This window comes from Babjeviella inositovora (genome assembly GCF_001661335.1).
Source record: "Babjeviella inositovora NRRL Y-12698 unplaced genomic scaffold BABINscaffold_4, whole genome shotgun sequence".
In the NCBI taxonomy this organism is placed as follows: domain Eukaryota; kingdom Fungi; phylum Ascomycota; class Pichiomycetes; order Serinales; genus Babjeviella; species Babjeviella inositovora.
Genome location: NW_017566841.1, coordinates 334,126 through 348,867, shown reverse-complemented (window position 1 = coordinate 348,867; position 14,742 = coordinate 334,126). Strand labels below are relative to the sequence as shown.

Here is a 14,742-nt window from a genome sequence, read left to right as displayed (position 1 = left end):
TTCTCCGAGCAAGGAGACTTTTGATAGACGGCTGAAAGAGAAAAAACGAAAGTCTGAGGTTTCAAAAATTACAGGGGGGACGAAGAGGTATTTATATACTCGACAGAGTTACGCTTATCTAGTTGGCGGTAAGAAAATCGGCCCATTTCACACTTTGTACCTTGCGAGTTACAGAGGTGCCGGCCAGATTCGGCAAAAGAGAGCAAATAACCTCGCGTCACGTGAGGGATGGCAGCTCTCTGTGATTTTCATAGAACCATGACGTCATCAGAACTCGGTCATAGCGACTGGCCTATAACCTCGCGAGCTATCATAGGCGGGGGTCTCGGATGAAATTTACCCATATATAGCTCGGACTAACATTTCCGTTCTTGTGAGAACAGACATGTATACCGAGGGGCCGGTCAAGTTTGATGCAACGCTACTGTAAAAGTGGGTCTGGTTTATAAGGAGACTAGGTGCAAAACTACGTCTCCGAAATAAGCTAGCAGTTTATGGAATTATTTTCCATAGCGCTGATTCAGTCATCGTATAAAGCTAACTTTTGACTACAAAAACCGGAAATGAAAAACGCAATTGAAAAGGGAGAGGAAAGAAAAAAGAACTCGCGCTAATTCTGGGAGACTCCAGAAACACAGGAATTACCAAACTACTTCAAAACAACTCTGTATGTGGCTACTTCAAAACCGCGCAAACTGATCTTTGCTGTCGCACCGTCCTTCGTAGATTCAACCGTCACTTCCTCGAGGTCCTCCTCTAAGAGGTTAGTCTTTACGATCTTTGCTACGTTCAAACCAGAGATGTTCAAAATCCCACGGGAGGAACCACCCAAAGCTTCATAGACGCGGAGAATCAACGATTTGTGTCCCTCGTACTGCAAAGGTAAGTCATGGGTAGTCACATCCGCATCATCCTCGGCTCTCTTGACGTGCGACAAAATCAAACTCTGGTCTCTGCTTTCCAAAGAAATGGAATTCAATAAGCCAGCAGCTTCCGTAATCCTAGGCCCACTAAGCATCAAGGTTTCGTCCATGCGGTAGTTGAAGTTGTAGCCCAACTTCACAGTGTCCATGCCAAGGGCGCCTCTGTGAGGGTAGATTCCGTACTCAAATACGTGTCTCCCCATATCGGCATGGGCATCTGGCTGCTTTGGTGCTCTTAACAAGGAAAGTCTCATGACGTTCCCGTGAATAGAGAACCCGTACTTTCCGTTGTTCACCACAGAGCAGCCGTAGTTAAACTCGGATAAATCTGCAAATTTGTGGTTAATAACCTCGAACTTTGCCACATCCCAGGAAGTGTTCCAGTGGGTTGGTCTGTGGGTGATCCCGTACTGCGTTTCGTAAGAAGCCTCAAGGGAGGTCCTCAAGGTGGTTGGGAACTGGACCTTGAGGAACTTGCACTCTTCATGCCAATCCACGTCGCAATGGAAGCGCAAGAACGACAAGTCACCCTCAAGCGACTGTAAACCATCCAAGGAAATGACAACGTCCATGGAAGAGTGTTCGCTGATCTTGTAGCTAGCCTTGACTGAGGATCTCAACGGGCCGGAATCGTAGATTTCAAAAGTGGTAGGATATGCCAACGGCTTGTACTTCATTAAGGAAAAGAGTTCTGTATCCCATGCCTGCCAGCTCAATGGGGTATCCTCGAACACGACGAATTGGTTCCCACCGACTAAATCAGCAGAGACAAAATCCTTACCTTCTGTCCCAGTCTGAGTGTCAATCAACTCGCGGTCATTGAGCTGATCGTATAAGCTGACCAAGATACCATTGGAAAGCGTAGCCCGGAGTCTCTGGTTGTCCAAAACAAAAGTACTGCCGGATGTCCGAGAAACCGTAGCTGGATACTTAATACTATCCGCTTGGGCAGTGCTGACAGAACCGCTTTCATCACTGGCGACGTACACCAAGGCTTTTTCTGGTGAGGACTGAGCCCCAGCCCCCAAAACAGCCTCCCTTGGCACCTCAACCACTTCAGATCTGGCCCATGGCAACGTGTTGACAAAGGTCACATCTTCTATAGCAGGCTTTGCACCCTTACCTCCTCCAATATGCGTCAATGCCTTCTTGAGCAACTCATCGCATCTGTCAATCACGTTTCTGAGCATAGGCTTGGCGTCCTTGTAAACATCCTCGATACTGCTTCCTGGCAAGACGTCATGGAACTGACAAAGCAAAAGATCCTCCCACAATGCCTCAAGCTCTTTGCGGGGATAGGTATATCCCCGGAGCGAGGCAAAGGAGGCCACATATTCCAAATCGTGGAGTTTGACCTCGCCCAAACGCATGAACTTCTTGATATCAGCCTGCGACGTGTAGGTCCCTCTGTGGAACTCAAAGTACAACTCACCGTTCCAGCCGACCAAATCCTTTCCGTTGTTGGTCCTTTCCAAGACAGAGGCGAAAAAGTCATCGACGGTGGCCCCTACCTGAACGGTAGGAACCAATCCCACAGTGTTGCTCAACCCTCTGCAGCGTCTCAACTTCTCCAACATCTCCTCCGATGGCCCGCCACCACCATCGCCCTTCCCGTACAACAACATGCCTTGGTGGTCGTTTTCCAAGTTTTTGTGGTTGTGCAAGGACCGCATCACGTCGCCAAAGTTGGCATCCGCCGTGTAGGTGTTGGCAGGCGGCATGTGGACCAAGACCTGGGAGCCATCCAAGGCGATCCAGTTGAACGTGGTGTTCGGGAAGTTGTTGATGTTGTTCCAGGACAACTTCTGGGTAAGGAACTTGTCGATGTTGGCCAATCTGCATAACTGCGGAATCTGTGACGAGTAGCCAAACGTGTCTGGGAGCCAGAAACAGTCAGACTGGAATCCAAAGTTCTCCAAGAAGAAACGTTGACCCACGAGGAACTGGCGCACCAAAGACTCCCCGTTCGGGATGTTTGTATCATGCTCTACCCAGGAGCCCCCAATGGGGAAGAACTGCTGCTCGCGGTACTTCTGCTTGACCCGGTCAAACGTCTCCGGGTGGTACTGCTTGAGCCACTTGAACTGCTGTGCTTGCGACGCCACAAAGATGTACTCCGGGTACTTTTCCATAATTGCAAGCTGCGTGGTCCACGATCTTACCACCTTGCGCTTGGTCTCGTCAAACGGCCACAACCAGGCAGTGTCAATGTGGCAGTTGCCAATTCCCACCACCTCCACTGCCTGGGGCGAGTTCTTCAAGTGGTTGTGGTACACCGCATCGGAATTGATGTCTTTTCCCAACATTTCCTGTGCGATTTCGCGGCAAGTAGCCACTGAAGCCACATCTTCCGGGTTGAACGCGTTCATAATCTGGTTACAAACCGTTCTGGCCTTGTGCTTCTGCCAGGAATCGGACGGAAGTTCTCTCGCGGCGTCGCTCAAGATCCAGAAATCCACCCCTAAACGTCTGGCTTCCAAGTTTGGCAAAACAAGGTCTGCGGTGGCCAACCTGAACCATCTGTTCTCGTCAGGCGGGGCAATATCACTTCCATTCCTACCGTTTCCAAACATCCCGTTGCACGCTACTTCGATGTAGAACGTGTGGGTCTGCTCCTTCACCCAGAGGTGTTTTGGGAGCGCCAACTCGATGCGCTCACCTCCAGTGAACGCCTTGAGAGTAGTGCCGTCCTCGCTGTACGCTAATCCTTCGTTACCACAATCCCACTCAAAGTGGATTTCCTCTGGCTGCGCTTCGATCCATTTCGAGGGAATGCAGATGGCCACCTGGAACCAGAACGTCTTCCAGCTGGGTCCAAAGGATTGGCCTTTGGACGCAGGCGTGAACTCTGCGTGCGGAACCACATCCCGGAACAACGGGCGATCGAGGTGTGGCACCGCATAGACTCCCAAGTTGACAAATCCTGCGGAGGTGTCGTCTCCCGCAGTGTTCCAGATTCTTTCCTGGTCATAAAACTTGGGCACATTAAAGTCTTTGTACTGTCCATGTTTGTCAATGAACTGGCGCAACCTGTTTTCATAAATGCTGTTCACCGGATGGAAGTTAGGGGTGTTGTTGTAAATGGCGTAGCCAGAATCGTTTTGGCTTGTCATTTTTCTTTTTTGGGTTTTAGAGCATACAAGACGGCGGTAAATAATTTTCCGTGGCGCAATTGAGTAAAATTTAGAAAAAAAAGTCAGTGTTAGTGCCTTAAATAGAGAAATTGTCTGACGTGTCAGTGTGTCAAATACAAAAATTGAGTGGCAGAAGGCTTGCTAAGGGGCGAAGCTTGCTCATTCAGGGGCTAATCTCATTGCCGTAAAGGGTAATGCTAATGCGGGGAATTGTCCTGTATATAATACTGATTATGGATAAGTGACCGATGGTTGGTCCATAGAGACTGTGGGTCACTCTATAGGATAGAGTGACGGGAAATCCTGGACCGATCGTGTGTAGGATTAAGAATTGTAGCTTTGGTTGACTAAAGAAAATGACTTTAGCTTACAAGAGGGTTTCTATAAAGCCTCTTTCTAAGGTGCATAACCAAGACAGGTGTCTCACCTCTCATCCTTCCCCTTTCATATAGAGTTACAAATATCTTTGATTTTCGTCTTACAATATCTTTTTTTTTGCAAATATTTTATTTTTCATTCCACTCACTCTATATGTCTGACGCTAAGACTACCATCACGAACCCCGTTATTCTCTGGGATTTAAGCTCCAAGTTGGACGACCCTCAGCAATGGTCACCGAAAACAATGAAGGCCAGATCCGTACTCAACTACAAAGGTATTCCATTCGAAGTTCGATTCACCACTTACACCGAATTTCCACTGATCTTGCAGAAGTTGAACATACCACCATGGCAGGAGATTCCCCACTACACCTTACCAGCAATCTCCCACGACGGTAACGCTATCATGGGTTCCGACGAAATTACCGACTACTTGGAAAAAGCTTTCCCACAGAATCCAAGTGTCTACCCTACCCCACAAGCCTTGACTGAGTCTGATGGCCTCCGAAAGATGATACCATCCGTGTACCAGCGAGTTACTGCCTGCTCCATGACCTTCATCTCTCAAATCATCCCTGATATAGATCATGAGTACTTCATCAACAAGCTGAAAAGCAGATTAAATATTGACATTATCCAGCTCATCAACTCTCCTGCCATCACTGCGGAAGGCTGGGCCGAAGGACAGGGCTTTGTTAACGGATTTAAAGGCTTCACCACCGAAAATTTTACACAGGAACTGTTGGATCGCTTGAAGAGCGGAAAATACTTGTTCGGCGACTATATTAGCTATGCCGATCTCCATTACTTCAGTGTCCTTTCGTGGGTGATTAAGGCCTACTCCCAAGACAAGACCAGAACTTCTGAGTTCTTCTCCGACAAGTGGTTGCAAGAGTGGTACAACAAGATGTCCATCTACGGCGTATGAGCATTATAAAGCGCAGTAGCTCAGAGAATATGCCAAGATGTGATTGAGCACGAGCCTTTCCAACATACGTCGATTACTAGTGCAGTAATCGTGCTGTTGGAGAGGGGAAAATTACGATGCTAGACTATTCAAGTGGATTGGATGCCTAGGACAACAAATAAATGGGATATGACCAATGGCTAAAGCCAGCAAGTAACTTATGCAAATTTAGAAAGCCCCAGAAATCCTTCAGTTGGGTAAACCATTATACAAAAAGGTGCCTAGTTGGTGACGTATATAACAGAGGTAAGGCATGGGTGTAATAGAGTACCGTCACAAAAATATACCCCAGTCTTAACGAGCGCATTATAGTTGATTGAAAAACCAAGTCTGAACTCGAAGAGTGCCGATAAATTAAGTACGGCTCATGAATCACAAAGCTCAAGGAGTATCTTGAGCTGTGTCACTTTACTCCCCCGGCGGTATACTTCTAGGAATCAGGAACAATTGCACACGATTCTCGAAGCTATTTACCTGGTGAGATATACTCCGGCATGTAAGTTTAAAACCCCGAGCCAAGCAAAACCCCATGTGTTAACCCTACCTTCGAGAGTTTACGAGAAACAAAAATCCCCAAAGCTTGGAGCTATTTTCTTCAAAATGGCCAGTGTATATTTACCCAATTCTCCTGATGAGCCGTGGTGCGGGACTCTTACAGAACCCCACCCCCACATTATATCCTGCACAGCATGTCTGGTGGGAGGCGCGGAATTGCGGAATCCTTGTCCTGAACTTCCTTTTGCAGTTGTGCTATAAAAACCCCTTAACCTCATCCCCTCTTTGAACCTTCTTGCCGAACTTTTTTTATCAGCGATATTAAACCATGTCAGACGCCAAGACCACCGTTATCACCGACCAAGTTGTTCTTTGGGACATCAGTTCCAAAATCCCAGGAAAGATCTGGTCTCCAAATACGATGAAGGTCCGTGCCGTTTTAAACTTCAGGGGGATTCCTTTTGAGACCCAGTTTTTCACCTATTCCACCTTCCCTGCGTTGCTCGAGAAAGAGGGGGTCAAGCCATGGCCACAAGCTCCTCACTACACCTTACCTGCCATCTCTCACAAAGGGAAGACGATCATGGGCAGTGACCAAATTGTTGCGTATTTGGAGAAGGAATTCCCACACTCCCGAAGCGTCTACCCTACTCCTGAGGCTTTGGAAGAGGCTACCTCGATGTGCAGCCTCGTTCCAACCTTGGAGGGTGTCACAGCTCCGACCGCGGGGGCATTTGTGTCCGGTATTATGGAGGATGTCGATCAGAAGTACTTTTTGTGGAAGTTTGACGAAAGAGATGGAATTATTGATATCCCGAAGCTTTTGGACGACCCGGCGGCGATTCTGGAAAACTGGGATCTGATTCAACGCTTTTTCAATGGCTTTGAAGGGTTCACCTCCAAGAACTTTAGCGCTGAGCAGTTAGGCCGCTTGAAGAGCGGTAAATACTTGTTTGGTGACCATTGCAGCTACGCTGATATTCTTTACTTCAGCTTGCTCTTCTGGACTGTGATTGGGTACAGCCAAGACAAGAGTAGAACCTCTGAGTTAATCACCGATGAGTGGTTACGGGACTGGTGGGCTAGAATGTCCATTTACACTGTGTGAGGTGGGCCACAACTTCTGTGAAAGTATAGAAAATTTAGGTATTTCAATTCAGCTCCAAGATAAAAAAATGTCTAAACACGATGCACATCCCCTTTGGGGCTTCGTAAATGAATATACGAAGAATCCCCAGAAAGATAATTTTCACATGTGAGCATAATTGTAGATAGGATCAGAATACTTGCACGAATCTTGGTGCGGGATATATCCAACGCTCCTCCCCATATTTCTTGTACCATTATCAACGACTTTAAACAATATTTGACGCTACTGATAACCATTTTGTCTTCTGGGATATCAGTTGTGAGTTGCCAAGTAGGATCTGGTCTCCAAACACCATGAAGACCAGAGTTTTGTTGAACTTTAGAGGTATTCTTTACAAAACCCAATTTTTCACCTACTCCGTCTTCCCCGCTATATTCCAAAAGGGGGGTGTCCAGCCGTAGCCAGAAGCTCCAGACTACACCTGCCATCTCTCACAAGGGGAAAACGATCATGGACAGCGACACAATTGTGGCCTATTTAGAGATGGAGTTCCCGCAATATCCAAGCGTTTATCCTACGGTTGAAGGACTCCAAGAGTCATCCGCTATGAGTAGTTTCATGCCCAAGATCTTTGAGGTTGAAGCTGCTACTGCTGAAGCCTTTGCCTTCACTGTTTTTGAGAATGTCGACCATAAGTACTTTTTATGGAAATTCGATGAGAGAGATGGAATTATTAATACCCCAAAGCTTTTGACGGATTCAACAGCGCTTCTGGAAAATTGGACTCTGATTCAACGCTTTTTCAATGGCTTTGAAGGGCTCATCTCCAAGAACTTTAGCGCTGAGCAGTTAGGCCGCTTGAAAAGCGGTAAATACTTGTTTGGTGGCTATTGCAGCTACGCTGATATTCTTTATTTTAGTTTGCTCTTCTGGGTTCTAATTTGATACAGCCAAGACAAGAGTAGAGCCTCCGGGTTAGTCACTGATGAATGGTTGAGAGTGTGGTACAACCAGATGGCCGTTTACAGCTTCAATACGATTTCGAAGTTATAAGTTTTCCAGATATACCCACTAAATATATTCAATCCAGAAAAGAGTGGCGTAGAGTATTGTACCTTTGATAGCCTTGAAGGTTTATAATTCAGAAAGCGTTTTTCTACCTGAATAAGACCGCCACTCTCGTTTAAGGAAAGTTATACAAGATAGCTCCCAAATACATGTAGCATATTAGTAACCTAAACGGGCGTACGGTAACCCTGATATTATCTAACGAAATTGGTAATTGGTACCTTTTGCTATAGTATAGTTGGAGGATCCAAGGGGGCCAAAATTCAGCCGAGATCTCCTAGAAACTGGCGGAAGGACAGAAGGGTATACACTAGTATGGTAAAATTTAGTAACGCAATTATGATTATTTCACTAATATTCGATATTAACTTAAAGTTTTTTTTAGGGACACCAAAGCTGTCTGCATGAACGCGATTTGGCCTTTTGTGCAGGGCTTTTGAACGAGCTCCTTCCCCGCATTATATTTAACACAGGGCGATATCGTAACGCCCTTACCTCCGACGAGATTTTCCTTACCATCGGAAGTACAATAGCCCCTTGGGTCTATTCAAATTCTCTCTTCATTAATACAACGTAGTAGACACTCTCAACTTTGTCCCCAAAGATTTCAAACCATGCTTGAAACTCCTAACCAAGTGGTCTTCTGGGACCTTGACTCTAAGCTTCCAACTAAGGTTTGGTCGCCAAACACCATGAAGGTCAGATCGGTCTTAAACTTCAAAAGGATTCCTTATACTACGAAATTTCTCCCATTCACTGCCTTCCCTCCGTTGCTTGAGAAGGAGGGGATCAAGCCTTGGCCGCGGGCCCCTCACTACACCTTACCTGTCATCTCTCACAAAGGGAAGACGATCATGGGCAGTGACCAAATTGTTGCGTATTTGGAGAAAGAATTCCCACACACCCGAAGCGTCTACCCTACCCCTGGAGCATTGGAAGAGTCTAAGGCAATGTGTAAGCTTGTGCCAAGAATCTTTTTTGTCATAGGCCCTACTACTGCCGCCTTCATTTCTAGTATTATGGAGGATGTCGACCAAAAGTACTTTTTGTGGAAGTTTGACGAAAGAGATGGAATTATTGATATCCCAAAGTTCTTGAACAACCCAGTGGCGGTCCTGGAAAAATGGGATCTGATTCAACGCTTTTATAATAATTTTGAGGGCTTCACCTCCAAGAAATTCAGTGCTGAGCAGTTAGGCCGCTTGAAGAGCGGCAAGTACTTGTTTGGTGACTATTGCAGCTATGCAGACTTGCTTTACTTCAGCTTGCTCTTCTGGGTCCTAATCGGGTACAGCCAAGACAAGAGTAGAACCTCCGAGTTAGTCACCGATGAGTGGTTGAAAGCGTGGTACAACAGAATGCTCGTTTACAGTTCTAACACCACGCCTAGGTTATAGTCACCTTTCCTTTTTAAATGAATACATGACGTAACATAGTAAATAGCCTTATAAGCTAATCTCTGGCTTTTTGGCCTTTTCATCGCCTGATAAGTTAAGTGGCTTTCCATTATAAATCTGAACCAGACCAGAGTATATACCACTCCCAAGGACTAGTGACTGATCTATCCAGCCTTTTAGTTATGTCAATCGATGAAAGGAACATACAAAAACAGTTTGACGCACTTGCCAAGCCCGAAAGTTTGGACCCTGTTGAACTCCATCCGACCTTTATACAAACCGGCTTAGGGCTTGAAAGTTCTAACCAGAAGTCAAGCTGCAAAATGGCCCGCTGGGCAATATAGACATTTCTGAGTCATGACGAAAGTTTCAAAGACATGTCCAAAACGTGGCATAAGGCCTGGGCAGATCACTGTGCATATTTAACATCGGAATCTGCAGCGCATTAGTAATCCAAGATTGTTTGCATACACTTCCTGCCACTATCTTCAAACCGGCCCTCCACTCTCTGCCACCAGTCGCTATTCGAGTAAAATAATGCCAGGTATAATATACCACAACTGCGTTTTTGCTAATAGCTCAAACATCCTTATACCCGCGAATTGAGATGTCCCATCTCCAGGCCGCTGATACCACCGATAAATTGGTCCTCTGGGATTTGAATTCCAAGTTGCCGCAACCACAATGGTCTCCCAACACCATGAAAGTCCGCTCGGTCTTGAATTTCAGATGTATTCCCTTTGTGACCAAGTTCGTCACATACATGGATTTTCCGGGGATGCTCGAACAGGCAGGAGGGAAGCCATGGCCCGATGCCCCTCACTATACGTTGCCTGCTATTAGCCACAAAGGCTGCATAGTCATGGGGAGCGACGAAATAGTGGAGTACTTGGAGAAGGAGTTTACTCTTGAACCAAGCGTTTTCTTTAGCATAGATGCGTTGGCCGAGTCCAAGGCGCTTAACAGGATGGCACCATCTGTCTACAAGGCGACCGCTGGTATCGTTGGTGCGTTTACTTACAATATTTTACTAGAATCGGATCTCCAATGCTACCGTGACATATACTCGAGGTTTCAGATAGACATTACCCAAATTTTGAAGGACCCGGAAGCTATACAGGAGCAATGGACCGTGGCACAGAAGTTCCTTAATGAATTTGAAGGATTCACATCTAAGGATTTTACGCCACAGCAGTTGAGTTGCTTGAAAAGCGGAGAGTATTTATTTGGCAACCATTGCAGCTACGCGGATCTTCATTATTTTAGTTTGGTTTTTTGGGCGGTGACATCGTACCAGCAGTATTCAGGCGGAAAAACTGAGTTGATTACAGATGGATGGTTGAGGGGATGGTATGACAGAATGTCCATCTACAAAGTGTAGCATATTAAATATTGTCTTGAATCTGAAAATACAGTCGTAGTTTCTCTGGGGGCTGGCAGATTTATGATCGATATTAGTATTTATCGGCTAAACCGGGTATGATGCTGTTTACATCATAATCGTGTAGTTAATACACAAGCTTTAAACTCGACCTAGAACATAGCAAAAATCGCCTACAAATTCTCCCAGCTATCTGAGATTATCAAACCAATTTTGGAGGCATTTACCAAATATTAATGTCTATTAACATCAGGCTTATATAACAGAAACATGTTGGTAAACTGGTGAAACCTTGAGCTCCAGTAGCATCGTTTGCAGCCGCCATGCTTCTGTATCATCCCAGATGGTCTTATAGAGAAATAATCTTTTTGGCGATGTTGAGCTATTCCAATTTAGGTACTTTCGCCTGATATCGGAACACTCCTGGTAAGATACAGCCTGAACTGTGGGTGAAAGGTGCTCATATTCAACAGTAAACTGTGACAATATTCCAGCAGCATCAAAGCTTCTAAACAATCTTGACACCGCTGATTTTACCGCCCTCTTCTTTGAGCACCTGGGCACGCCCCATCTTCACCAACACGTCCAACGCACGGACCAAGACAGTTGAATTGATCTTGTAAAACGGCTGCGATTTCACCGATTCTGACGCTTGCAACTCGTATAATGTGAGAATGCCGCCCAATTGGCCGGTCTTTTCGACCCATTCAAGAAGCATCGTGGCCCAATCTTCGGGCTTGCGCCAATAAACAATTATGCTCTGATCCTGCGGCGTGGCCTTTTTCAACGAACGGGACAACGACGTGGAAACGGGGGAGAGGTACTCGGCGCTTCCCTCGGTAACCATCTGAGCGTAGATCTCGCCAATCGTCTCACGCTTCAAGCTGCGCTGTATCTTTTCGTTAGCAAACAAACTGAGAGAATCAACCTCTTCATCGCTATCGAGCTCACTATCGTTCTTTGACAAAGGCACCCCGTCGCTGTTCAAGACCCAGATCCTCTTCTGTTTGCAATAGTCTAGCACAAGCCCGATCCACTGCTGTGACTGTGACTGCCAGGTGGTCTCATTTGGTTGTTTTGTGTAGAACGGCGGAAAGTTGTATATTGGGGGAAATTTGAAGTCCGCGTCTGTCATGAGGGTGGTATTGTGTGAACTTACCTAAGTGGTTTGAGAAATGCTGGTGGCTTTTAAAAATTTTGGAGGGGCGCACGCGCGTTTTTCGCGGGGCAATTTTTGTAAACAAGCAAACGATTCATCATCAGCTTTCACACCATCATGTCACTTTCCAGAGTTGGGGTTAATAAATATGCCGAATATGACATTCCCCAGCCTTGAAACTGAGAAATACACGGAGTATGAGACTGGGAAGATCCCTATAATTGACGAAGATGCCGCGGCGGAAGTGTCCGTTGAAGACGACTCGCCCCTCGGACAGCTCCAGAGACGGTATGTCAAGACCTGTGCCGCTTTAGTGACCAAAATTGACGAGATGTTGGTGTTGGTGCACTCAAAGGACGTTCTGGACGATGAGTTAGATAAAGTGCTCGGCACTGTCGACCCGGTAGTCCTACTCCATGGAGACAATGACAAAGACCCGAGACGCACAAAGTTGGTGGCAGCGATCGATTTTTTCAAGCACATGCTCCAGACGCGGCTCCAGGTGCTTGAAAACATCTCGCTCACCATGCCGATATTGAAGGCTATCCACCTGAGCGGTCCCTACGAAATCCTGAGTCTGACACGAGAGATGTCAGTGGTACCGCAGTTGAGGTTGCGCGACCAATTGGCAAAGACCATCGCTCACATGTCCGCAGCCAGAGGCGAAAAGGAGGGCGAGGTTGCTTCGTTGGTCGCCGCCAATGCCGTTAGGCAGAAACTAGTAAACAAGCTTATGGACGAGTACAAAGAGTTGAAGCGACGGAAGCTCAAGAGCGTAAAGAGGACGTTGCATCCAGAAGACGTGTTGCAAAGCAAGGCATCGCTAGCAAAGGTCAGGTTGAGAACCGCAATCCTTTCAGAGTTTTTGACAACTTTCATCGCCTCTTCAGGGCTCGACTGGGGCGCGAATGAACAGTTGTGTGAGATTGTGTTGTTCTGTGGGGAGGAGCCCGATGAAGAGACATAGCGGTATTTGAGACAAGGTGCTATAGAGGCCGGATTAAATGCCAACTTTCGGAGTTTAGTTTTAAGAATAACGAAACCAAAGTACCATAAGGTTGACATTCCCTTGAGTGTCTCCCGTTTAGCACTCCAGATCAATGACCGAGGAAGACCTATAGGTTACTCTGTTTAATGAGTACTATAAGGCCTTATTCATTCCTCTGGTTGTGTCACTAAGTGGCCAAGGGTCCCAACACCTGTTATCCCTTGCTGGCTTAAATCATAGATTGCTTCTCATACTTATATTCTTCAGAGAACCGGAATTTCTCATTAACCGGATTTCTGAGCTTTGATTTTACGCATTATTTAAAAATTAATGATTGTTTTTGGACGTATGCATTGTAAACTAGAAAGACAAAGGCGAGCCTCCCATAAAAATAAAAGAGCTATGACCATGGAAGTTAAAAACATCGCCAAGCCATTTAACAATATGTCTAACTCAACAGTATTTTTGTCCGTCTCTTTTCATGGTGCACGCCGATGAACGGCCCTGAAACGCTCGTCTGCAGCGCAAGCCGCACAGTGAAAAACTCGGGGACGTTACCGGATGATGGGCCGAAGCTCCATCGCTGACTCATGACAGATATATTTCTGTAACCTCTTGGCTTTCCAGCTTTCATGATTCCAGAGCCATACCTTATATTTTAACCCATCATACAAATCACATGTCACAAGAACATAGCGCTCCTCCTCCCCGCTATCTCGGATTCGTCGCGGGGATGTTCTCCGGTGTGGCCAAGAATCTTGTTGGTCATCCGTTTGACACCATCAAAGTCAGATTGCAAACCTCCGATGGAAGATTCAAGGGTCCAATGGACTGCGTGTTAAAAACCTGGAGAAATGAAGGTTTACGAGGCTTCTACAAGGGATGCACACCTCCGTTGGTCGGTTGGGTCATCATGGACAGTGTGATGTTGGGGTCCTTGCATACGTACCGTCGCTTCTTGAAGGAGAACTTTTTCAAGTCAGACGCAAAATTGCCGTTGAGTGGTCATTGCATAGCCGGGCTCATGTCCGGGTTGACCGTGAGCATGGTCGCCGCGCCTGTAGAGCAGGTAAAGGCAAGATTGCAGATCCAATACGATGGAAAGACGAAGCAATACACCGGGCCAGTCAACTGTGTGTCGCAGTTGATCAAACAGAGTGGGATTCGCGGGATCTACAAGGGGTTGTGCTCCACCATGATCTTCAGAACCAACTTCGTCTTCTGGTGGGGGTCATACGAGATTTTCACCCAGTGGTTCAAGACGAATACGTCCTTGTCCAACCCTGCTATCAACTTCTGGTCTGGTGGATTATCTGCTTCTGTCTTCTGGATCTTTGCCTACCCAGCGGATGTGGTCAAGCAAGTCATCATGACTGACGATGTGAAGAACCCAAAGTTCAAAAGATGGATCCACGCCGTGAAGTGGGTCTACGAAACTCGAGGATTGAAAGGGTTTGTGAGAGGATTTGGGCCATCGATCTTGAGATCGTTCCCTGCCAATGCCGCTGCCTTGGCTGCCTTTGAGGCGGTAATGAGAACCTTGCACTAAGAGGGCTAAAATGGTGAATGATCTGGTTATCTGTCACTAACTTTAATAATAGATTACATTGAAGGGCTTGTAGATTAAATAGACCGTATTAAATGTCATAGCAGGACCGATAACTTCAACAATTAAACATTAAAACCGGAATTTTAGTTCCGTCCTCCGGGTTACTATTTGTGATTTTCGCAGACCCCGGATTGTTTCCATTTTCGTTGAT

At 46.4% G+C, this 14,742-nt stretch overlaps 9 protein-coding genes across 9 annotated transcripts; 7 read left to right on the top strand and 2 right to left on the bottom strand.

The window, feature by feature from the left end:
* Positions 1–649: 649 nt before the first annotated feature.
* Positions 650–4,036, bottom strand: AMS1 (alpha-mannosidase; the record flags this gene model as incomplete). Its single annotated transcript, XM_019131704.1, has 2 exons — positions 650–1,933; positions 1,970–4,036. 2 exons carry the CDS (start codon positions 4,034–4,036, stop codon positions 650–652), a joined length of 3,351 nt encoding a protein of 1,116 aa, XP_018985951.1.
* Positions 4,037–4,266: 230 nt separating this feature from the next.
* BABINDRAFT_125394 (uncharacterized protein) lies at positions 4,267–5,796 on the top strand. Its single transcript, XM_019126980.1, has one exon. The coding sequence runs from the start codon at positions 4,589–4,591 to the stop codon at positions 5,363–5,365; it is 777 nt and encodes a 258-aa protein (XP_018985950.1). The 5' UTR covers positions 4,267–4,588; the 3' UTR covers positions 5,366–5,796.
* A 249-nt stretch (positions 5,797–6,045) lies between these two features.
* On the top strand, positions 6,046–7,215 carry BABINDRAFT_160876 (glutathione S-transferase family protein). The gene has a single exon (XM_019128513.1). The coding sequence runs from the start codon at positions 6,228–6,230 to the stop codon at positions 7,005–7,007; it is 780 nt and encodes a 259-aa protein (XP_018985949.1). The 5' UTR covers positions 6,046–6,227; the 3' UTR covers positions 7,008–7,215.
* Positions 7,216–7,499: 284 nt separating this feature from the next.
* Positions 7,500–7,934, top strand: BABINDRAFT_166225 (uncharacterized protein; the record flags this gene model as incomplete). The annotated part of the gene is made up of 1 exon (XM_019130407.1): positions 7,500–7,934. The coding sequence occupies one exon, from the start codon at positions 7,500–7,502 to the stop codon at positions 7,932–7,934; it is 435 nt and encodes a 144-aa protein (XP_018985948.1).
* A 623-nt stretch (positions 7,935–8,557) lies between these two features.
* BABINDRAFT_160874 (uncharacterized protein) lies at positions 8,558–9,487 on the top strand. Its single transcript, XM_019128512.1, has one exon. The coding sequence runs from the start codon at positions 8,672–8,674 to the stop codon at positions 9,452–9,454; it is 783 nt and encodes a 260-aa protein (XP_018985947.1). The 5' UTR covers positions 8,558–8,671; the 3' UTR covers positions 9,455–9,487.
* A 438-nt stretch (positions 9,488–9,925) lies between these two features.
* Positions 9,926–10,985, top strand: BABINDRAFT_160873 (uncharacterized protein). The gene has a single exon (XM_019128511.1). The coding sequence runs from the start codon at positions 10,062–10,064 to the stop codon at positions 10,833–10,835; it is 774 nt and encodes a 257-aa protein (XP_018985946.1). The 5' UTR covers positions 9,926–10,061; the 3' UTR covers positions 10,836–10,985.
* A 13-nt stretch (positions 10,986–10,998) lies between these two features.
* Positions 10,999–12,036, bottom strand: BABINDRAFT_125426 (ESCRT-II subunit protein). The gene has a single exon (XM_019126981.1). The coding sequence runs from the start codon at positions 11,968–11,970 to the stop codon at positions 11,344–11,346; it is 627 nt and encodes a 208-aa protein (XP_018985945.1). The 5' UTR covers positions 11,971–12,036; the 3' UTR covers positions 10,999–11,343.
* A 106-nt stretch (positions 12,037–12,142) lies between these two features.
* BABINDRAFT_166221 (uncharacterized protein) lies at positions 12,143–12,961 on the top strand (the record flags this gene model as incomplete). Its single annotated transcript, XM_019130406.1, has 1 exon — positions 12,143–12,961. The coding sequence occupies one exon, from the start codon at positions 12,143–12,145 to the stop codon at positions 12,959–12,961; it is 819 nt and encodes a 272-aa protein (XP_018985944.1).
* Positions 12,962–13,587: 626 nt separating this feature from the next.
* On the top strand, positions 13,588–14,595 carry BABINDRAFT_160871 (uncharacterized protein). The gene has a single exon (XM_019128510.1). It carries the CDS (start codon positions 13,662–13,664, stop codon positions 14,529–14,531), a length of 870 nt encoding a protein of 289 aa, XP_018985943.1. The 5' UTR covers positions 13,588–13,661; the 3' UTR covers positions 14,532–14,595.
* Positions 14,596–14,742: the final 147 nt, after the last annotated feature.